Raw genomic sequence first — 22,376 nt, 5'->3', positions numbered from 1 at the left:
ATCAGGGGAGGAGGAGGGGGAGGGGGGGAGAGAGGGGGAGAAGGGGGGAGAGAGAGAGAGAGAGAGAGAGAGAGAGAGAGAGAGAGAGAGAGAGTCAGTCCCAAGCAGGACTAACCCCTAACCCTAACTAACCCTAACTCCACCCCGGGCTCGAACCTGTGAGATCACGACCTGAGCCGAAAGCAAGAGTCCCTCGCATCCCTTTGATGACTTTTTGATGCAAAACTTAAACACGCTGGGGGGAAACCGCTGTCGCCTTGCGGGTGTAAGCGGCAGCGCGCACGGGTAGCGCGGGATCCGCTCCCCCGCGCGCCAGGGCGTCGGTGTCGCTTAGCAACGGGGCCGCCAGGCCTAGGCCGCGCTCCAGCTGCCAGCGGGGACACGCCTCCTTCCAGCGTTCCCGGAAGTGGCGTAAGCGGTAGGCCCCGCCTCAGGAGAGGCGGAAGTGGAGCGGCCTCCAGCCTCCAGCCCCCAGCCCCCAGCCCCCGCCTGCAGCCTCGGCCCGGCAGTGCGTCTGGGCCCATGGCCGCCTACCCGTACCGCCCGGGCCCCGGGGCCGGCCCTGCTGGAGGCGCGGCGCTGCCAGACCAGAGCTTCCTGTGGAACGTTTTCCAGAGGTGAGGCCCGGCGCCACCCAGGCACTCACGAGGCTCCACCGGTCTCCCCTACCTTCTCCTCGGCCACCCACCTCCCGGCCTCCTTCCTGGCTCCCCCCCCCCCCAATGCCTCTTCCTGGCTCCTTCCGGCCTCCCCCCCCCCCACGCCTTTTCCTGGCTCCTTCCGGCCTTTCCCCCCCGCCCCCCCAAGGCTCTTCCTGGCTCCTTCCGGCCTCCCACTCCCCAACCAACCTCCCCCACGCCTCTCCCCAGCCTCTTTACTGGCTCCCTCTGGTCTTCCCCTCGGCCTCCCTCCTGCTTCCCTTTGGTCTCCCGTCACCCTGACTCCCTTCCTGGCTCCCTCCGGCCTCCCCCTTGGCCTCCTTCCTGCTTCCCTTCGGCCTCTGGCCTCCTCCTTCCTGGCTCCCTTAGGTCTGGCCCCGACCTCGTGCCGGAAACCCCCCCCTTCCCCCAGGCCCCTGTCGAGGTGCAGAGCCCGCTGCAGGTGTCCAGGGGATCGCGGCCCCCACCCCCGAGCCTACAGCCCAGGGGATTGCTGCTCCGGGAGGGTCTTCGGGATGCTTGTTTAAGGTAAACAGAAACACAGACTGCTCCAGCGCTGTTACAGTCTAGCAGCTGGGAAAGAAGCTGGAGACTGGCACTGCAGCATATTCTGTCCCCAGGTTGCCCTTCAGAGTGAATGAGTGACCAATGGTCACGGAAGGACGTGTCTGAGGCAGTCTTTTTGCTGTTTATGAAAAGGAGAGAATTCAGACTGTCCAAGGGAAAGAAAAGGAGAAAGGCTTGACAAGGCAAAAGGAGCCATCTCTTTGGGAGAACCTTGTTCCCATGCGGATGCGAGAGTGAGAGTCCTAGCTGCCTCCAGAGTTGACGTAGGCTCGGCAGAGGAATGAAGTGTTTATGCTTGACATGTTTTGCTTGTCCTGCTCTTTTATTCACCAGCTTGACTGGTCTTGATTTTGTAGGGTTGATAAAGACAGGAGCGGGGTGATATCGGACAACGAGCTTCAGCAAGCACTCTCCAACGGTGAGTGGGACCTAGTCGTCAGGACTTCTGCTGAACTTTGAGCCTGACCCACCTGTAGTAAATAACTTCTTTTCCCAAGTACAGAGGAGTTATGAAGGCCTAATTACTGTTACTGGCATGTGGTGGAGGTGCTTCTGATTTATTTTGCCAGTGGGTATCCTGCGCCAAGGGCCTTGCCGAGCTGTTCCAGCCCCTGCATGGACAGGCGCAGGGAAGCACTTGAGAAGTGGAGGTTAGGGTGTAGGTTTTAGGGAAGGATAGGAAGTTTAGCTTTGTAGGGCTAATATGCTTCAGGTACATTGAAGATCACTGATTCCTTTCGTGACTGTATCTCTGTGACCTCTTGGGAGAGGATCATCAAGGTGCCAAGGGCACCATGGGGAAGTGACTGGGATGTTGGGGATGTGGCTCTGGCAGGTGGATTGTGGGAAGATGGTCTTATCAGTGGGAGAATACTAGGCATTCAGACAGGGATAAAGGACCATAGCTGTTACATGGCAGTGTGTTGGGGTCTCTCCATGGAGTTCTCTTCTTGCCAGTTTCAGCCTGATTAATCCACAGAAGTACTGTTTGAGACCTTTTATTTTATTAACTACCTGGCTCTTTTGCCTTTTAAAAAATCCCTCAGATGCCACTGACTTTTCTGATTCTTAGATTTGTAGCTTGTCTTTCCAGAGGTGTGCCATTTAAGGTAGAAAGGGATCGATTCTAAGATGTTGGAAGACTCTTTTTTTTTTTTTAAGTTTATTTTGAGAGAGAGAGAGCGCACGTGCATGCGTGTGAGAGAGTGGGGGAGAGTCAGAGAGACAGAATCCCGAGTAGGCGCCACACTGTCAGCATAGAGCCCAATTAGGGGCTCGAACCCACGAACTGTGAGATCATGACCTAGCTGAAATCAAGTCGGTGCTTAACCAACTGAGCCACCCAGGTGCCCCAAGATTCATTTTTATTAGTAGGAACCAGTTTGATGTTCTAGAAAAAGTAAGGATGCCGCCACCACCTCACAGTGCTGGATATCGGGCTAAAGGAGAATACGTGCCCTCATTGTGGGCACATACCAGGCACTTAGTGTGGTTTATTGCCTCGTGATTTACATGAAGTACAGGGTTTGTATTTACAGATTAATACGTTTAAAGAACGGTACATACCACTGACTTTTTTCCTCCAGTATTTAACGTATATGGGCCACAGATATTGGTGTATAACTTCACACGTATTTATGTTGTTGAGTTTACGAAATTTTTCTTAAATTTTATTTTTAATTTTTTTTAAATTTACATCCAAAATAGTTAGCATATAGTGCAACAGTGATTTCAGGAGGAGATTCCTTAGTGCCCCTTACCCATTTAGCCCATCCCCCCCCCCACAACCCCTCTAGTAACCCTCAGTTTGTTCTCCATATTTATGAGTCTCTTCTGTTTTGTCCCCCTCTCTGTTTTGATATTATTTTTGTTTCCCTTCCCTTATGTTCATCTGTTTTGTCTCTTAAAATACTATATAGTTGTGTTTACAAAATTAAGAAATTTCTTTATGGGGCGCCCGGGTGGCTCAGTCGGTTGAGTGTCCCACTTTGGCTCAGGTCATGATCTCACGTTTCATGGGTTCGAGCCTCATGTTGGGGTCTGTGCTGACAGCTGGGAGCCTGGAGCTTGCTTCAGATTCTGTGTCTCCCTCTCTCTCTGTCCCTCCCCTGCTCTTTCTTTCTCTCTCTCTCAAAAATAAAAATGGACATAAAAAAAAAAATTTCGTTACTCTCATTTGACAATTGTGCCTTCTTGATTCCTCGCTTATCATTACTAATCTCTTTTCAATTTTTGTGTCTCCAGTACTTGGTTACACTTGGAGGAGTAGAAGATAAGGTTACTAGCACATGTCAGAAACAGCTGCAATCCAGCAGGCTATGACCTGGCAAATCTGGCTTAAAACTTTCTAAGTGTTCACCAAAACGTATGTCTTCACATTCTGTTAAATGTGGTCAGAGGTTCCAGAGGGTGGCCACTCCAGTGAAAGCACCCTCAGAGGTCATGCTTCAGAGGCATTCCTTCTGAGTTCTTTTCCAGTGAGGACCAGCTCTCTTTGTCCATTTGCTTGAAGTTTTGAGGGTGCTGCCCAGGTTTGGGATCTCTGTGAAACCTGCCCCTCAAGAGTGATGGTCACACTCTGACCTCATTATCATGACAGTGTCCACCTGGGGGCTTCTGTCTGAGTTCAGATCCTGGCTCTCTCGGTTCTAGGAATACGACTTTGGGCAAGGACTTGACCCTCCTGGGAGGGTCGGTAGAGGAACTGCACGCAGAGTGCTTGGTGCAGTGCCTGACACGTAGCAGGGGGACTGTGTTGTTGGCTGAGTGGAGGAGGGGTATTGTCACCAGCCAGGCCAGGCAGCCAGCTCAGGTGCCACATGAGGGGCAGCCACTGTTTGTAGGCACTGTGCCAGCATTTAACAAACCTGATTTCACATGAGCATTGTTGTTTGAGCCCCCGGGGCATGGTGGTGGGACCTAATCTGACCTATAGGGTTAGGCTTCTGTATTTTCACTAGAGGGTGTCAGTAATGCTCCTAGTTCTAGTTCAGCTGGTTGTTAAAGAATATGGGTCTTTACTCTGTTAGAGCATAATCTTGAACTCAGCTGCTACTAAATATCTACCAGGAGGCTGTTTAAAAGAGAATGAATTTTCACAGTTGTCTAGAGGATGTTAGGTTCACCATTGTTGAGACCCTTTGAAATCAATACCTGCTCTAACCTAGTATCTGTCGGGACTGTCTCGGTGGCCCTCTGGAGGCCCTTTTATTGAGTTGCCCTGTGGGATTGCCTCAGCTCTTGTTCAAGACATGTAAAAACTGGCCTCCCTGTTCACCTTGACAGAGGCATGCCCTCTGCGGGGTGACTGCCAGGCAAATGACCGGCTCCCTTCTCCCTAGCGGGGACGGTGCCTCTGGTGTTCCAAGCACCTTTGGTGGCTGTTCTGTCTTGCTATGTTTGCATTTTATTAACCTTGAATCTTTTAACCAGTTAGATTTGCCTCTTCAAATTAGCTGTGAAAAAGTTTAAATTGGTGGCTGGTCAGTAGCATGAATTTAGAATTTTAAGAGGGGGATTTTACTGATCTAGTCTTAGAACCCTTTCTTATCCTCCTACTTTCTCCTCCCACCCAGTATGATTAAAATTTACTTCATTCTGCTCTACTGTGGATATCTGCGTACATATAAGTTCTTTCTGCAGTAAGGCAGGTTATGTATGATGCACATTCACAGAGTAGGTGGTATCATATCGCTTGCGGAGTTACCCGTTGTGGCTTTTGAGCTGTAGCACAGGATTTAAACCCAGATGTGTGTTGCTGGCACCCCTCGGTGCCCGTGCTCCTGTTGTGCTGTGGGTGTACTTCACAGCTAGGTGTCACAGCACCGTGAGCCCTGGTATCTTCCCATTTGTCTCCAGGAGAGTGTCCACCGCTTGCCGTGGGTCCTGTACTCCTGCCTAGAGCACCTGCCCTTCGTCAGCATGAGGGGAAGCTGTGTGCATCCTATGTTTCAGATCCCTGTCTGCCTGGAGGGGTGTGCCCTCTCCTGCCTTTGAGCCCCCTCAGCATCGCTGCTTTTTCTTGGACGCTCCCTGCTCTCCATTCTCTGTATTCTACATGATCATTGTCGTAGCTGTCTCTGGCCACTAGACTGTCCACTTCTCGAAGGAAGGCCAGACTGGGCTCCTCTGCGCAGCTGCTCTGTGTGCCCAGGCACTGCTCACTGGACGGGCCTGTGTCCATCCTGTTCCCCCCGACTGCCCCCGACTTCCTGGAGCTGATGCGGTTGAAATTTGACTTCTGATTGCTCTCCCAGTATTGGGGTTCTGTTTTCATATTAGAACTGGAATATTAGGCTATTTCAGGAAGTTGGTTTACTTGGTCTATTACTGGTTAGAAAACCGAAGATACAAACTTGTATGATTTCTCACTTTAATTAAATCTGTGCCTGTCTGCTCTCTGCTAATATCCAGTTGAAACCATCCTGAAGAAGTACTTGTGGGTCCCATACACTGACTCCTTTATAAGACTTGTTTCCATAGGAAAGTTTCTAAAATTGGCTGCTCTCAGGAAGGTTTGTGGTTAACAGGTATGAAGAAAGACAGAAGAAGACTGTTCTCTTGCCTTCATTTTGAAATAACATCTCATAAACTATCTTGAGTTTAGTACCTTTTTTTTCCCTAATTTTTACATTATTTCTTGGAATTATGGGAATTTTATTTTGCTCAAGCCTCTTTTTTGTAGTTTTGCAGGTTTGTCTTAACATAACCTAGGTAGGTATTTTGTGGAGACTTTTTTAGCTGCACTTTAAAAAAAATAATAATTCATATATTCTTTTTTTTTTTAAATCAAAATAGAGTTCTGGCTTTCTTGAGGATCCCATATTAAGAAGAAATGAGAGGGGCACCTCGGTGGCTCACTTGGTTGAATGACCAACTCTTGATTTCAGCTCAGGTCATGATCCCACGGTTTGTGAGTTTGAGCCCCACATCGGGCTCTGGGCTGACACTGTGGCATCTACTTGGGATTCTCCCCGCCCCCTGTCTTTCTCTCTCTCTCTCTCTCTCTCTCTCTCTCTCTCTCTCATACGCACTGTCTCTCTCTTTCTCAAATAAATAAACTTAAAAAAAAAATAAAGAAGAGGGGCACCTGACTGGCTCAGTCAGTTAAGCATCCGACTTTGGGTCAGGTCATGGTCTCACAATCCGTGAGTTCGAGCCCTGTATCGGGCTCTGAGCTGACGTCTCAGAGCCTGGAGCCTGCTTTGGATTCTGTGTCTTCCTCTCTCCCTCTCTCTCTGCCCCTCCCCTGCTTGTACTCTGTCTCTGCCTGTTCCTCTCTCTCTCTCTCTCTCTCTCTCTCTCTCTCTCTCTCTCTCTCAAAACTAAATACTAAAAAAAAAAAAAAAAAAATGGAAGAAATGAGGGAAATCAGACCATATAAGCAGACTGTTCCCTGCACACCAGTGCTTCTGGTGCCATCACTGCTCCTGCCCTGACAGTCCCAGTTTGGTGGGTAAGGGTGTTTGCTGCTGGTAATGCAGCAGGGACACTTAGAGGTTTACCCTCAGCTTCCATCCGCCTGTGTGCGGAGAAGGGCTGACTCCGCAGTTGCTGAGTTGGGTTGCTCTGAGCCTGCTCCTTCCCAGGAAGGATTTTCATGGCCGGCTGCCTCCTGGGATATTCTGACTGAGAAGGGTGTTTGGCCCACTGAGGGCCCTGAGCTGTGTGGTACCTGTTGGCCTATATAGTTGATCCCAACAGTACGATTTATGGCAAACACCTGCTTTCCCTCTGGGTCTCTGGAGCGTCCATGCCTGCCTCCCCAAGAGAAACCCTGGGTTGTAGACTGGGGAGTTCCCTAGTTGACAGTACTTTGCCTCTGTCCTCAAGACTCCTAGCTGGAGGAGTGAGGACGTCCTGTGTGGCTCCATGAGGGGGTCCCTCTGGGCGCTGCACGGGTCTCCACCGGAATTCTCCTAGTGCCTTTCTCTGCTCTGCTGATTTTACTCTGGCCTTTCATTGTAACGAACTGCCTGAGTGTTGGAGTCCTAGTGAGTCATGGAGCCTGAGGGTGGTCTTGGCAACTCCAGTACAGCCTGTCGTGTCTGCTCTTCCCAGAGATGCACCCCGCCAAAGTTGCAGATAGAAACAAAATAAAGTTGGGATTCGATGGACCTGGCTTTGCCGACAAGTTTCTTCTCCGTGACCTTGAGCACATTGCACTTCTGGCCCCAGTTTCTTCGGATGTAAAAATAGGATGACTGGAAGTTTAGATCCTTTTCCCCCTGGAGCCAAGCCCCTCTGCACCAGATCCTGCATCTGTCTGCTATAGAACTGGGAGACCATGTGTCTTCTGGGACTGAGTTTACAGTGTTTCACTAGTAGTCACTTAGATTGTTTTTAATTTTCATTAATCTAAATGCTGTAGTAATTTGACCCAGACTTTCATAGAACCAGTTGCCAGCTGTGGCATTTATTAGATCAGTGCTGTTGATCAGTATTTCAGAAAGGTCATGTTTCTGACTGTGCTATTTGAAGTTGTCATTCCAGCACTGGCGAAGTCTGGGATTTTGCTGAACCTGAAGAGACACCGAAGTTCTGCTGATTGTGTGCATTGGGTGCCTGTGCTGTGTGCCCGTCCCTGCAGGATTTGCTTGTAACTCCTCATCTGTAGCTCCTCTCTGGCAGAAAAGGCCAGGAAGGCTGGGAGTTCTAGGTCTGATGCAGTAAAGTGGAAAGAGATCACCAGTGATGATGTAGAAGTCTCATTCTGCTGCTGTTGTTGCCCCTAGAGATTTCAAGTAGTTAAGTGTCTCGATTGTGCAAATGCTGGATGTTGTGAACTCCTAACCCCAACCACTCACTAAAGCCAAAGTTTAAGCTTGTGGTTAACAGGACATAATTTCAATAAAGAAAACTCTTTGGAGAGAGTGAAAAGACAATATATTACCAGAGCAGAATGGGTTTTTTTCCCCCTTGGAGAATGGAGGCAGATGCAGGTTCTTGACAGAATTTGTGTGCTTGGGAGTTAAGTGGAGAAATGGTAAGGTGTCCTGATGGGGGCTGTCTCTACAACCATGGATGGTTCTTTGGGCCATTGTCATTTGCTTAGGGTGGCTTCTTAAGGCTTCAGCCCTGCTCCCAAATTATAGGTGACAAAAGTGTATTAAATTTACGTGGGAAATCACATTTCTGTATTCTTTAGTTCTTTAAGATGAAATTGAGGCAGGACACCTGGAAGTCTAGGTAAAAATCCGACAGGCAAGCTTTTGCAAGATGACTGGTTCTAACGTTCAAACATGCTGCTGTCTGGGAGAAGCAGATGGGAGTGTTTGAAATTGTAGGTGGCCCTGAAACCTGGGTTAGAGGGTTATGGAGTTGCAGGGCTTGTGAAAAAAGTCTACCTTTATAAAGTACCCCCTGTTTTTAGCGAGTGTGTTAAATTGATTATTTGCGTTGTATTTTCTTACAGAAAACTGTTTTATAAACCACTTAAGAGTTTCAGGCTGGCGCTCAGGTGCGTTTAGTGCTTAACACAGCTGAGATGTTAAATGTGTGCATGTTGCAGTGTTGCAGCTTCATTGTGGGTTACTGAGCTTTTTATGTTTAGTCTGAGAACCAGGCCGCAAGACCTAACTGTTGGCTGTCGTTACCCCTTGGATTCTGTGCAGAGTCGGGCCCCGTTTGGGTAACAAGAAGGATGAGCAGGGGTAGCAAGAGGTTGCCTCCTCCGCCTTCCCCTTGCGCGATAGCCCCGCAGGAAACCTGTGGGTCTCCGTCCTTGACTCAGCGCATGGTGACCTGTTGCTCTCCGGAGCCTGGGACCCCTGCCGTCCGCAGAATCCTCCAGCATGGCTGCCAGTCCCCATGGGCCACCTCAGGGATGCGCCTTCCCTGGGCACCCCACGTGTGCCTTTCCAGGTGGCACCTGGCTTTCACCACAACAGGTGCTCACGTTTGCACACTACTCAACTGTTGCACTTGTGTTGCTTTTGTCTCAAACTTGTTTGGCCGAGTCATTTGCGAGATGGCTCGTGAGGCTTCTGCTGACAGTCAGGATGGCCTGCGGGGGCTGCCCTCACCTTCACAGATTGAGAGCGCATCGGCCTGTAGCAGAGGTGAAGGGAAGACAAAGGAAAAGTGAATCAGGAAAAGGCTTCAGTAGGTGCATTAGGTTCCCTGGGCTTCTAGTCCGTGGTGGGCTGTCTCCTGTGGAAACAGCAGGTCGCTGCCTGCAGCAGCTAGCTGGGAGGGAGGGAAAAACAAATGAGGTGAGGACGTGACACTCTCTGTCTTTAGAACTTTCTTTCCTGTTGCGTTCTCTGTAACATAGTTTTATCATACGGGTTTTCAGTAACGTGCCCTAATAGCTTCGTATACAGTCTTCTGCCCGCTCTGCCCACCCCACGAACGTCTGTGAAGCCTGCAGAAGATGCTTATCCAACCCCGATGTGCCAGGCACAGGGACAGGTGTGCCCCTGCCTTCAGGGGAAGAGCAGCCTTCACCGAGTAACTACGGTGGCGCTTGTCCCAAAGGGGAAGCTCGAACCTGCGCTGATAGAGCTGACGGATTTAGCTTAGGGGCTGGGGGGACGTGGGGCGCTCCGGGAGGGCTTTCCTGAGGACGCGTTTTTCCTGTGGCTTAAAGGAAAGGTGAAGGTGAAGGACGTGCGTGTGTTGGGAGGCACACCCCGGGTCTGGAGAGGCGCGTGCGTGAGCCCTGAGGTGAGCAGGCACAGCCTTTGGGCGCCGCAGCGGGAAAGCCCAGCGTGGAGGACGGTTCCCTTTGGAGCCATAGTTCCGAGCGAAAGGTCACGATGTGAGGTCAGGGGGTGGGTCTCTGTGAGAAGCACGGAGTTTTATACAGAGAGGGAAACATGAGGTGTTTCCATACAAGTGCGGTGTGGGGAGAGGCCCTGCTTTCCCTCCACATTAAAAACACTTTTTTTCCTTGTTTTTAGTTAGTGTAAAAATTGGTAATGGTGTAAACCACTCTGGAAACAGATTTTGGGGCATAAAGGTATCTAGTGAACATTTCATTATCGGTTGATAAACGGTTCTGTCAGATTCAGCAGTCTCTCTATGACAAATATTTGGTAATGTCCCCATTACTATACGGAAGCGGATCCTAGGGTGCCATAGTCTGCTTTTTCACACTCGCAAGGAAAATAACGTGCAATCTGAGGAGAAGACTTTAAGGCATGGTTGTATGGTATGTTTTGCAGTATACCTCTCAACTTACCTGGTGGCTGAACGCCTGGAAAACTGAGTGTATATTAAAACACTCTAAAGCCGTATCTTGTTTACACAGTAAAGTACCCAGCTTCACGTCATTATAAACAGCTTGGAATGTTCGTCTGTTGGGGCCAAGGGACTCCTGCACAGTGTGGGATGGGACCCCAACCGTGACGTGCTTACAGCCCCCCGTGGTCATGGCAACCAGAAATGTCCCCTGGGGACAGTGTCCCTGCTGAGAAGTGTGGTGCCAGGGTCTTCCCGTGACCCCCAAGTTACTTTTGTTAGGTTCAGATGGTACAGATTCGAAACCTAGAGCTTGCTGGTGTCTGACTGTCATTCCTGTCGCTTATTTTCAGGCACATGGACTCCATTTAATCCAGTGACTGTCAGGTCAATCATATGTAAGTAAAGGTGCTATTGTCCCGCCTGTGCTTGCAGGCACCTGTCCTGCTTCATCCTGCCCTCCCGGCTGAGCACTTGAGCTCATTGTCTGACGTGTGCTTTCACATCCCGGTTCTGAAGAGTTCAAGTACCTACAGGACCGGCGCGCTTCACACACCGTCCGTATCTGGCACGATTGTTGACTGGCGGAAACACCCGATACTCAGTTTTTGACCTGATTTTTCATTCTGTGCGCTTTCACTGAATTACAGTGTACTTCTGAGCAGCCAAGAGCGCTCATGTTTCAATCTTCCATTAGCGTCCCTTCCTGAAAAGAAACCAAATGATTTGTCATTTTCTCAGCAGTAGTTCAGGCTGAGTTCATATATATATTTTTAGCCATTTTGCAATTACATGGAGATGTAGTTGTAGGTTCTTTCGTATTTGGACCCGCAATTGGGCTGGTTTTTTTTGTTTGTTTGTTTTTTTAATGAAAAGCAAGTCTTCCTAAGAGAAAACACCTAAAGCCGATAGAGTCTTCTTGTCACTGGGGTGGGCCTGCGCTGGTGGGCATAGGTCCTCTGGGAGAATGGAAGTGGCGGTGCCCGGAGTTGGGCCCAGTTCTGGGGACTGAGAGAGTGGAGGGGCTCCTTCAGTCTGCACTTTGCTTTCTTCCTGGCAAAGTGAGAGTATCCACCAGGCGCCGTGTCTTTGTAGCCTGCTTCGCTGTGAAGCGTTATTTCTGCTGTGGCTCTGCCCGTGTTTTCTTGCCCTTCCCTCTTTACCGTGTGCCTCACGTCTGTCTAACGTGGCTTAGGGGCTGTGGCTGGAGAGCCAGCCGGCAGAGGTGGTCTGGCCCTCCCAGTCAACGAGTGAGCGTTTCTTGGCCGTGGGCACCTGCTGGCCGAGCACCGGCCTGACCCCGAGGCGGGTGTGGCTGTGGCTGTGGCTGTGCTGTGGTCGAGCTGCTTGCTGATGACCGACGAGATGCCAGCTTGCTGCACACCACTCACGTTCCTTTCTGTCTCAGCTATGTTCGACCGAGAGAACAAGGCTGGCGTGAACTTCAGCGAGTTCACTGGCGTCTGGAAGTACATCACAGACTGGCAGAACGTCTTCCGCACCTATGACAGGGACAACTCTGGGATGATTGACAAGAACGAGCTCAAGCAAGCCCTCTCAGGTTTTGGTAATTCACTTATCTTGATTGTATAGCATGTTTCATTTTGGAACCTAGGTGCCATTAATGTTTTTTTACTTGGTTCATTTTACTGATTTTTTTAACTATGACTTTTTTTGGCATACAGATTTATACTTTGATACTTTTTATATCATGAAGGCTTATATTTGACCTGAAGACTTTTATGTGGGTTTTTTTCGCATCCAAAATGAGATAAGGGCTATGCAATCATTTCTCACTTGTGAAATGTAGTGACGTCTCACTCACATTGAGAATGAGGCAGCTTTGGAAACAGTTTAACGTGAATAAGTGAAAAGAAAATGTCGAGCAGCTCATATTTCTTGATACATCACAACACGTGGCAGGGTGATCCAGACACTCATCGGAGATGATTCTGCAAGCTGCAGACACAGTGTCGGCAGGCATGCAAGTGCCCGTTCTCAAGTGCGTGCAGGCTCAAGTGTGCTGTGCTGCTGGGAGTGTTCACCCGGCCTTCCAGAGTGGGTCAGTGGGCCCTCTGATGCGGGGTGTGGGTCTGAGAGGAAGGTGGGATTTCTGGTGTGTAGGGCTATGCAGACATGGGGTGTTTGTCCGGGGCTTGTGGGAGTCTCACCCAGAGTCTGGTGTGTTTGGGATGGTCTCACTCAGCCCTGTGTTCACTGGGCCCCTATTACAAAACCCCTTCTATATTTTGCTTAAAAGTCTGCTTATAAATGCCAGCTAGAAAAAAAATAAGGCAAGTTTGTTTATAATGTACTATTTTTTTTTTTTTTTTTTAATAATATACTGTTATGGGTTGCCTGGGTGGCTCAGTCGGTTGAGTGTCCAACTTCAGCTCAGGTCATGGTCTCGCGGTTCGTGGGTTCGAGCCCAGCGTCGGGCTCTGTGCTCACAGCTCAGAGCCTGGAGCCTGCTTCAGATTTTGTGTCTCTCTCTCTCTCTCTCTCTCTCTCTCCCTCTCCCTCTCCCTCTCCCTCTCCCTCTCCCTCTCCCCCCCTCCCTCCCCCCCCCATGCTCTGCCTCTCTCTGTCTCTCAAAAATAAATAAATGTTAAAAAAAAATTTTTAAGTTAAAGTTATAATAATATACTGTCATAATGTATAACGTACTTCTAGGTATTTTGAGTTTTAATAATACAAAGGACATTTTTAGTTCTTATGTTAATGTGTTATTAACTTCTGTCCTTCCCCCATTTTTCCTCTGGGCACATACTTCATGGCTGTCTTTCTCTTTCTCTTAGTTTGTTGCCTTATGAATTCTGGTGGTATTCAGTTAGAGGCCCTGGGAATCCATAGTACGTTTGTGTTCTCAGCTCACTGGGTGTGGGTCAGGGTTAGGGCAGGACTTGACCTCAGGTTCTCTGCATTGGGACTGGGAATGCTTCTGACTTTGCTCTACCTATAGGTTGGGGAGAAGGCCAGGCCGAATGGAAGATCTGGGAGGGGTGGCTGGCAGCTGTCCACAGATGGTGGTCCTGGGGCTGCAGGTAGCTGGAGGCCCGGCTGGGCTGAGGACAGCTTGGGAGGAACCTGCATCCTGTGAATTACTTCCAGACAAGTGACCTTAGGTGTCAGGGAACATGGCATTTTCTAAAGTTGTCAGGCCCAGAGCCCTCTTTTTACTCAGTGCCGGTGTCCAATGGGTCCTTGGAGCTCACAGTGGGAATGCTAGGGTGGGCCGTGCCACTGGCCTCTCTGACCTCTGAGTGCCCATCAGGCCCTGGCATCTGCAGCCATGGCTGCATGGTCACAGAGGTCACGTGGCACTTCCTTGTGGTAAGGAGCCAGCAGGCCCTCTTGGTCTGGGCAGGGCCGGGCTCCTTCCTGACTTCTGAGCGCTTTTTGGAGAAAAGTATTCTGTGGTGCATTGTAGTTATTCAAAAGCTTTTCCCTGTAGTTGGTTCTTGATTTCTGAGAGCCTGCTCTGGATCCATGCCTTCTATGAAAAGGAACGTTGTTCTCCTTTTCACATAGTCATCACTTTGGAAGATTTTCTGTAGTAACTGAAGCAAAGTCTGTTCAGTTTTGACTCCTAAGGACAGCTCTCTTGCCCTGCTCAAACAGGGGGGCTGCATTTCAGCTCTGCATGTGTGTGAGGGAGTCTGGGGGTGGGGGGCAAGCCCCACAGCGTCCTCTGACCTCTGTCAGCTCCACTTGATGTCTCAGGCTGGTCCTGGTGGCACTGGGTCACCCTCACAAGACCCACGCTGGGTATGATGGCTCACACATCCCTTTTGTAAACCCATTTCTAGTATGTGCTATGCGCTAGGTACAGAGACCTGGAAATAAAGAGGTGTGTGGGGCATGGCCCTCACACTCCTGCTAGCGGGGAGCTGACCGCTCCACAGTGGGAGTCTGCTCACGTGCAGGGCGGTCCTCCCCTGTGGGCAGGGCAGCGGGCACGGGGCTGCTCCCTCTCCCTCCGCCCAGCGTTTTTTGGTGAAAAGGTTATGAAAGTTATCAAGTGTCAGGACCCTCCATTCAGTCGTCACCCATCCCAGCCGCTACCATTTTCATGCTGCATTTGCTCTGTCCCCTGTTGTGTGCCAAGGCTGACGGGGCCTGTGCGCCGTGGTCCCAGCACACTTCATTCAGCGGCGTTTCCCTGGGGCGTGTGTACTACGTCCACAAAATCCACACCATTGACCCACCTTAGAGGTTAACCGTCCATTTGTGTGAGTTAGGGTCCCAGCAGGTCCACAGGCAGCCCCCACCCCTTTTTCATGCCATTGGCTGGTTGTAAACATGGGTCTGTCCCTTGCTGCAGTCTCTGTCCCCTGGAGAGTAGTTACTGAAGGTATGCTATCATGCCAGGCTGCTGAGAATAGGTGATGTGGGGTCTTCAGGGTAGCTCTGATGTCTCACCCCTCCTGCGCCTGTTAGTTCTAAGGAGAGAACTTCATTCTCTTAAGGTCAGGGTGTGGCCCTGTGGTCAGTGTGTCAGGTCTGAAAGGGCCCAGTCCTGACCAGGGTCACAGGCTGGGGCTGCACATGGAGAGCACCTCTTTTTTTTTTTTTTTTTTTTTTCATTTTATTTAAGTATAGTTGACAATGTCGTGTTAGTTTCACGTGACAACATAGAGATTCGACAACACTGTACATTACACGATCTGAGTCACCACGCAGTGTTCTGACAGTACAATTGACTATGTTCCCTATGTTATACTTTTCATTTCCTGACTCACTTATTTTATAATCTGAAGTTTGTGCTTTTTAATCCCCTTCACCTGTGTCACCCACCCACCCTCACCTCCTCCTCTTTGGCCACTACCAGTTCTCTGTAGTTATGAGTCTGTTTTTGTTTTGTTTGCTCATTTGTTTTATTTTTAGATTCCACATATAAGTGAAATCATTTGGTATTTGTTTTTCTCTGCCTTATTTCTCTGAGCGTGATACCCTCTAGGTCCATCCATACTGTGACACATGACAAGGTCCCATCCTTTTTCATGGCCGCATAATATTTGTGTGTGTGTGTGTGTGTGTGTGTGTGTGTGTGCGCACGTGCACGCACGTGCGCACACACCACATCTTTATTCATCTTTCGATGACCACAGGCTACTTCCATATCCTGGCTACTGTAAATAATGCTGTAATAAACACAGGCACGCTTATATATTTTTGAATTAGTGTTTTCATTTCCTTTGGGTAGATACCCAGTAGTGGAATTGTTGAATCATAGGATAGTTCTGTTTTTCACTTTGTGAGGAACCTCCATACTGTCTTCTAGAGCAGCCGCACCAGTTTGCATTCCCAGCGACAGGTGCAGGAGGGTTCCCCTTTCTCCACATCCTTGCCAACACCTCTTGTCTCCAGTCTTTTTGATACCAGCCATTCTAACAGGTGTGAGGTCATCTCATTGTTCTGATTTGCATTTCCATAGGGCACCTCCTCTTAATTTATGAGGGTGGAGTTATCACTGTGTGGGTTTTCACTGAAGGAAATTCTTCGGGAACAGTCTGCTCCCAAATTTTGCCTCTTATAAAAACATCCTTTTTATAGTTTGTTTGTTCATCATCCGTTTTTCTGGTCTGACTTCCTTTGGTTTTGTTCTGACTGCAATACTATTGAAGAGCAGGGAAATTGGAAGTTAGTCCCAGGGATGATAGAAGTTGCTTCCATTTTCTGTACAGATTGTGGAGATCCAGCCTGTGTGTTTGTGACTAGGCCGGAGAGCGGCACCGCAGTGGTCGTTGTCTGCTGTCCACACCCTGGATGAGCTCAACCCTCACCAGCTTGGACCTCTTATTGCCCAAAGGCACAGGTGCCAAGTGTGAAGAGAGGAGACTCGTAGGGGTCAGGGGGAGTGGTTCCCATTCAGTACCTGCTGTCTCTGTTTTCTAAGTCATGGTCCTGTTTTCTAATCAACTGGCAGGGAAGGGGGGGCCCTGGATTTAAGTCACAGACGCATAGAGTATGCTGACCACTCTGGAAGGGTGCTGTCATGTGTGTGCATGTTTGAATCATTTTGAGAAAAGTAAGTGCTTTTGCAGGTAATTAACTGTGAAATTCACTCAGATAATAGGTGTATATATATCCTCGCAAAGATTCCAACAGGACCGAAACCAGTAAAAGTATTTTGGCCCCTGGATCTTCTCTCCTGAATAAGTAAGGACACCAGAGGCACACAGGTAGTGGGATTAGTAGGGAAGGAAGTAGATGTCTTTATTTAGAGCGGCCCCGAGGGGTATCCCACAGGCACATGGCCGTTGTGTCTCTCTGTCTTTAAAACCACCTCCCTGCTGGTGACCTCTTCAAGACCTATTCAGTAAATTGGAGGTGGAATCAGTGACTCTTCGTCATAATATCTGATGGCCCTCAAGTTGTTATGAACCTTGTGAGGCTGCCTTACTCCATATAATCTTTTACTGCCTAATGTCTGTGCTACTTGATGTATAGGAGTACCTATCAGTTAATCTGCTGCTTCCCTAAGTTTACATTTTGTTTATTTGGAAGCTTTCAGTGATGTTTTATCTTTCAAATCTAAAATGAAACTTACCGTTTATAAAATGATAACTTCACCGTATTCAGGGAATGAAGCCTTGGCCGCCCTGCAGGGTGATTTTTGGGGTGCAGCACAGTAGGGTGAGTATACTTGATGTGAACTAGTGGGCGCACGTAAATGACCTGCTGTGCCTGACAGCTCTGGCCTCCGGGTTACCTCACCCTTCCAGGAAGAAGCGGTGGTCCTCAGGTCAGCCACTCACAGGACTGCAGATGGGGAGTCATGGGAGGGATTGCAGAATGATGGCTTCGTTCCTAGAGTGCATGTGAATGCATTTGCGCCTTGTGTTTCCACCCCCAGCCTCGGCCATTTGTTATCAGCTGCTGTAAGAGGCTGTGGGGCCTTTTGGAAGGAGAATGTGGGTGTTGATGGGAATGTCTGCTCTCCTGGCCCTCTCTTCACTCTCTGTTTTCTCTTCAAGGGTACCGGCTCTCTGACCAGTTTCACGACATCCTCATTCGCAAGTTTGACAGACAAGGGAGGGGGCAGATCGCGTTTGATGACTTCATCCAGGGCTGCATCGTCTTGCAGGTAATTGGGGCTCCGTGGAGGCTCACAGTGAGCTGAGCTGTGGAGCAGGATGGGAGTGTCTGTGAAAGCAGAGGAAAAGGGAAGTACCTGCATTCTGGAATTTGCAGTTTAATGGAGTAAGATCAGTTTCTGGAGCTTACAAAAGTTTGTCTTGTCTGTGGAGAAGCAGTTATTCTGTTAGGTGGCGGTATGGCCCAGTAGTGCACTGTGTCCCTGTGGAGACCCTGTGCAGGTCCATTCGTTTGCAGACTGTTTTTGATAAATACGGTGTAGGGCTGTAAATGTATTTTCCTATGGTTTTCCTAATCACTTTTTCTTTTCCTAGCTTAGTTTACACAATACGTACGCAAGGTATGTGTGAATTGGCTGTTATTGGTAAGGCGTCTGGTCAGCAGCAGGCTATTGGTAGTTAACGTTTTGGGGCATCAGAGTTCCATGTGGATTTCGACTGCTCCAGGGCCTGTTGCCCCCAACCCCCACATTTTTTTGGGGGGGCTCAGCTGTATTAGCAGTCCATTCGGATGAGGTCATGTCTTCCAAATCCAGTGGGTTATTTACATGTGTTCTCTGGTACTTTTGTCGTGTTTTCATTCTGAGGAAGAGGATAAATTTTCCATTTTGATCTTTACTGTGCCCTCCCTTTTTGAGTGAGGTCAGCTGCAGGGGCAAGAGCCGGTTCCTGAGCACACGGGCCTTGTTCCCATGTTGCGGCCACTGCCAGCCAGCATCTGGTGGAGCCCGTGGAACCCACTCACCCCGTGCTTGGTGTTTCCCTCCTGTGGCCTTGCTTCTTGAGCTGGGAGAGAAACTGGTGCGGAGGTTGAGGACCCTTTCCAGAGACCGAGGGCAGGAGTGCCCGAGTCTGCCCTGCTGTGCCCACACAGTCCCCACTGCTCCTGTCTCTAGGTGAGGATCCAGGTTATGTAGATTGAGGCTTAGAAATGCAGTGGACCAGGGATGCCTGGCTGGCTCAGTCGGGAAGCATCTGACTCCGGCTCAGGTCATGATCTCACGGCTCGCGAATTCGAGCCTCGCATTGGGCTCTCTGCTGTCAACGCAGAGCCCGCTTCAGATCCTCTGTCTCCCTCTTTCTCACAAAAATAAGCAAACATTAGGGGCACCTGGGTGGCTCAGTCGGTTAAGCATCTGACTCTGGCTCAGGTCACGATCTCACAGTTCATGGGTTCCAGTCCGGCTTCACGTGAGCCCTGCTTCTCTCCCTCCCTCTCTGCCCCTTGCTCACTTGTGCGTGTGCTCTTTTTCTCTCTCTCAAAATAAACAAACAAACATTAAAATTTTTTAAAAAACTGCAGTGAACTGATAAACCCATAAATAGCTTTTAAAGTTTTTATTGTGACAAATGAAAAAAAAGTAATAGAGACAACAGTGTGATGAGCCCATGTGCCCCTCACTCAGACTCAACAGCAGCTGATGGACAGCTTGATGTCATACCTGCATAACCTTAACACTCCCCCCACCCCTTACTCTGAAACAGATTTGGGCCATGGAAAGCAACTGTTTTATCTGTACATATTTCACTAGGACTTGCAACTAGACAATGAGTCCTGGTAGCTTATAAATTTTTTTTTTTTAATTTTAACATTCTTATTTATTTTTGAGAGACAAGACAGAGCGCCATCAGGGGAGGGGCAGAGAGAGAGAGAGAGAGAGAGAGACAAGGAATCCGAAGCAGGATCCAGGCTCCGAGCTGTCAGCACAGAACCAGACGCTGGGCTCCAACCCGCGAACCGTGAGATCATGACCTGAGCCAAAGTCTGACGCTTAACCGACTGAGCCACCCATGCACCCCTGATCCTTGTAGTTTGAATTCCGGTCGGGTTATGTCATATCAGCTCTAGAGGCCGCTGAGAAATGTCGACACTGTGAGGTTTTTAAATATAATTTGGAATTTTGGGAAACATTCTCTGGGTTTTTTTTCCCATTAGAATTCTAGATCAGTAAAAGTGAAGTTTCTGTGGCATGCTAAGTGCAGCACTCTGTGACTTCCTTGCCGATGAGGCAGGGAAAAGCCCCATCCCTGTTCAGGGCCTTGTTGGAGAGCTGGGTCTGCTGACATTTGAGCTGTGGCTCTCTGAAATGGGGAGAGCCTTACCCCATCTCTGCCTCAGGGTTTGGTGAGGCTGGGTTACACTTCTTTTGCAGTGTTGTCTGGACACTTAAAAAGGTGTAATGTAAAAATCTCCTTATTCTCTGCATCTGAATTGCTCTAGGGTTAGACTTTTCATTTGAGGTTCTGTCCCATAAGTAAACATCTGATCCTTATATTTCTTCTTGAGCAAAGGTCATTTCGTGTAGGGTTTCAGTAGCTGGGGTAATGTGATCTGAGTCCCACAGGGAGCTCGCCCAGCGCCTCCGCACACCTGTGGGCTGAGGACAGGCCAGCCAGGCTCTCCTGCAGCCCCTGCCTCTGGGCCCCATGCTGACCTGGACTTCTGCTCCCACCCACACTTCCCACATGACCTCAAACATGGGGCAGAGGTGGGCAAGCTACAAGAAAAAAGTCCTGAAAAATGTCTTCCATCTGCCTTTTTCCAGAAAGAAAAACGTTTTTAGAAAATTAGTTTTACAAAAGAACATGAAAATTTGTAGAAATCTTGGGAAAATACAATTAAAGTATAAAGAAAGATTTCCAGTTGTTCTTCAGGCCGGGATTAACTGCTGCTGGTGTTATTGGAGTTGGTTTCACATTAGCGTCTCACGCGTGTTCAGATGCTCCTGGCCACCACCCGAGTGGACAGTCAGCTGTGTCAGGAGCCCCTGTTATTGTCAGCCATTTAATCTGCCGCAGCACCCGAGGGCCGGGCTCCAGCCTGCTCTCGTGACGAACCCGTGTGTTGTTTCCTTTTCTCGTCCTGAGGAATTGTACTATGCCTGCTTCCTTTTGTCATTTACAATTCCTTAGGCCTTTTGTGGTTGTCCAGCTGTCATCTGGAACAGCACTCCTCTAATTGTCTCTGCTTTGGGAGGCAGGGGTCTCCCCTCTGCTCCTGACCTGCTGTGGGGGAGTCAGGCTTGTGCACAGACTAAGGTGGAGCCTTCTGGGTGGGGTGTGCGCGAGGGACCCTCAGGCTGGTACAGGGAGACCTGCCTTCTGTGCTCTGTGGCTGAGGCTTCCTTCATCTGTTGGGAGCAGGTTGTAAGCGAGGGGCTCAAGTCAGGGCCGGTTTCCCTGTGTCCTGAATGGCAAGTGACCAGAGCCAAGGTAAACATTTGAGTAACCCCCACGAGGTTGGTCATAGAGCAGGGGGAGAGGACCCAGGTTTACCACTGGCCCACTTGGGGAACCAAGGCCTGGACCCAGGGCTGTCGTGTATAGCCTGCAACCCACCCCTTGATCTCTTAACCACCTTCCTGTATCCACCCTCCCACCTGACCTCGGCATCCCCCATAGTGGACAGGCCTGAGAGGGTGGTCAGGGTTACCCACCCATGCCTCGCTGCCCTGGTCTCCGTCAGAGTTGGGGTCGTCTGGAGACATGGATTAATTTGGGTTCCTAAATTTTTTGTTTTGTTTTGTTTTTTACCAAATAACATTTTGTTCCTTCTGTTAAAAAAATACCAAGATCTAAATGACTGTTGTTTCTTCCCCAGAGGTTGACAGATATATTCAGGCGTTACGATACGGATCAGGACGGCTGGATTCAGGTGTCATATGAACAGTATCTGTCCATGGTCTTCAGCATCGTATGACTCTGGCCTGTGCAAATAACAGCATGACTTAAGGAAGGAAGACTAAAAATGCCAAATCACCCTTTGAAGAAACGGAACACAAATGCAGCTAGATACTGTTCTTTCTTTAGATTTTATATAATTAACATTTGGGGACCTGACTGTACATATGTGGATAAGCTGATTAAGATTTTTGCAAATGTAACAATAGTTATAACTCACATACAAACATTTGATTTGAGACTGTTCAATTGTGCCATGAGGTAAGATATAATAATGTTTCAAGTGTCTTGCATGCAAAAAATTCATCATGTGCATTTCTAGATAGCTCCAGTTCTATAGTGGAAATACTTTTATTAACCAATAAGAATTTAAAAATAATAGAGAACTTGCACAGAGGCTTTTATGTGCCTTACATTTTTAAAACAGGGTTTATTGTATTTGTTTGAATATGCAACATAAGCAATAAAGCAAATGCGCACCCGGTCCCAGACGGCTCAGATATACTCACGTGGGAGCTCCCAGAGGTCCAGGACCCTTTCTGGGGCGTCCACCTGACTCTGCTAACAGAATCCAAGGAGACCACTGTCCTCTGTGACAGGAGTTCGTTTAAATTTCATAAAACTTCTTTGGACATAGAAATCCAAATTTGGTCTGGAAGCGTGTGGGTTTCTGTCATTTACAGTGATTCAGTCCTGCCCTGCGAGGATCTGTTAACTGTGGTTTTTGAACATGAAAGCGGGGTGCAGACAGCTGGGATGGTCGCCCACGTCACCTGCTGTCGGCACACGGCCATTCCCGGGGGGGCACTCATCCTGCGCCTGTCAGAGTCCTTGGAGCCTGCTTTCTGCCCCTTCCCTCTAAGTGTGCTGCCCCAAGCCAGAATTTGGGGTGGGGGTTGTGAAGACATTTAGATGGGCAGTAGTGATTTATAAATGGGTCTGGGACATCAGAAGTTGGTGTCCCACAGGGGTATGTTGGGGGCTCCTGTTGGTTGAGAGGGGGCCCTTTTTGGGTTTATCTGTGGCACCAGATTGCAGAGGTCAGAACACCACTGACCACAATATGTGGGGTTGGGCTAAACAATCTCTGGGGCTCATAGACTGGCCTTGTGAGCTCAGGGTGGGTAGCAGGGTCTTTGGGATTTCTACCACTTTCCATGTTGAGTGCCTCTCCGGACATCAACAT

The 22,376-nt window shown here is 49.1% G+C and overlaps 1 protein-coding gene across 3 annotated transcripts; it reads left to right on the top strand.

Annotated features, from left to right (window-relative positions):
• Positions 1-430: 430 nt before the first annotated feature.
• PDCD6 (programmed cell death 6) lies at positions 431-21,674 on the top strand. 3 transcript variants are annotated; one of them, XM_030333392.1, is made up of 6 exons: positions 431-617; positions 1,583-1,644; positions 10,763-10,807; positions 11,818-11,970; positions 17,390-17,499; positions 21,111-21,674. In XM_030333392.1, the coding sequence occupies exons 1-6, from the start codon at positions 523-525 to the stop codon at positions 21,207-21,209; spliced, it is 564 nt and encodes a 187-aa protein (XP_030189252.1). In that variant the 5' UTR covers positions 431-522; the 3' UTR covers positions 21,210-21,674. The 3 variants fall into 3 exon arrangements, with proteins under 3 accessions (XP_030189252.1, XP_030189260.1, XP_030189245.1); XM_030333385.1 differs by having other exon boundaries at positions 433-617; positions 11,818-11,976; XM_030333400.1 differs by lacking the exons at positions 10,763-10,807; positions 11,818-11,970.
• The last annotated feature ends 702 nt before the right edge of the window (positions 21,675-22,376 follow it).

The sequence above is a fragment of the Lynx canadensis genome, chromosome A1 (assembly GCF_007474595.2).
Source record: "Lynx canadensis isolate LIC74 chromosome A1, mLynCan4.pri.v2, whole genome shotgun sequence".
Taxonomy (NCBI): domain Eukaryota; kingdom Metazoa; phylum Chordata; class Mammalia; order Carnivora; family Felidae; genus Lynx; species Lynx canadensis.
The sequence above is the reverse complement of the archived record's forward strand: the minus strand, read 5'-3'. Positions and strand labels throughout refer to the sequence as shown.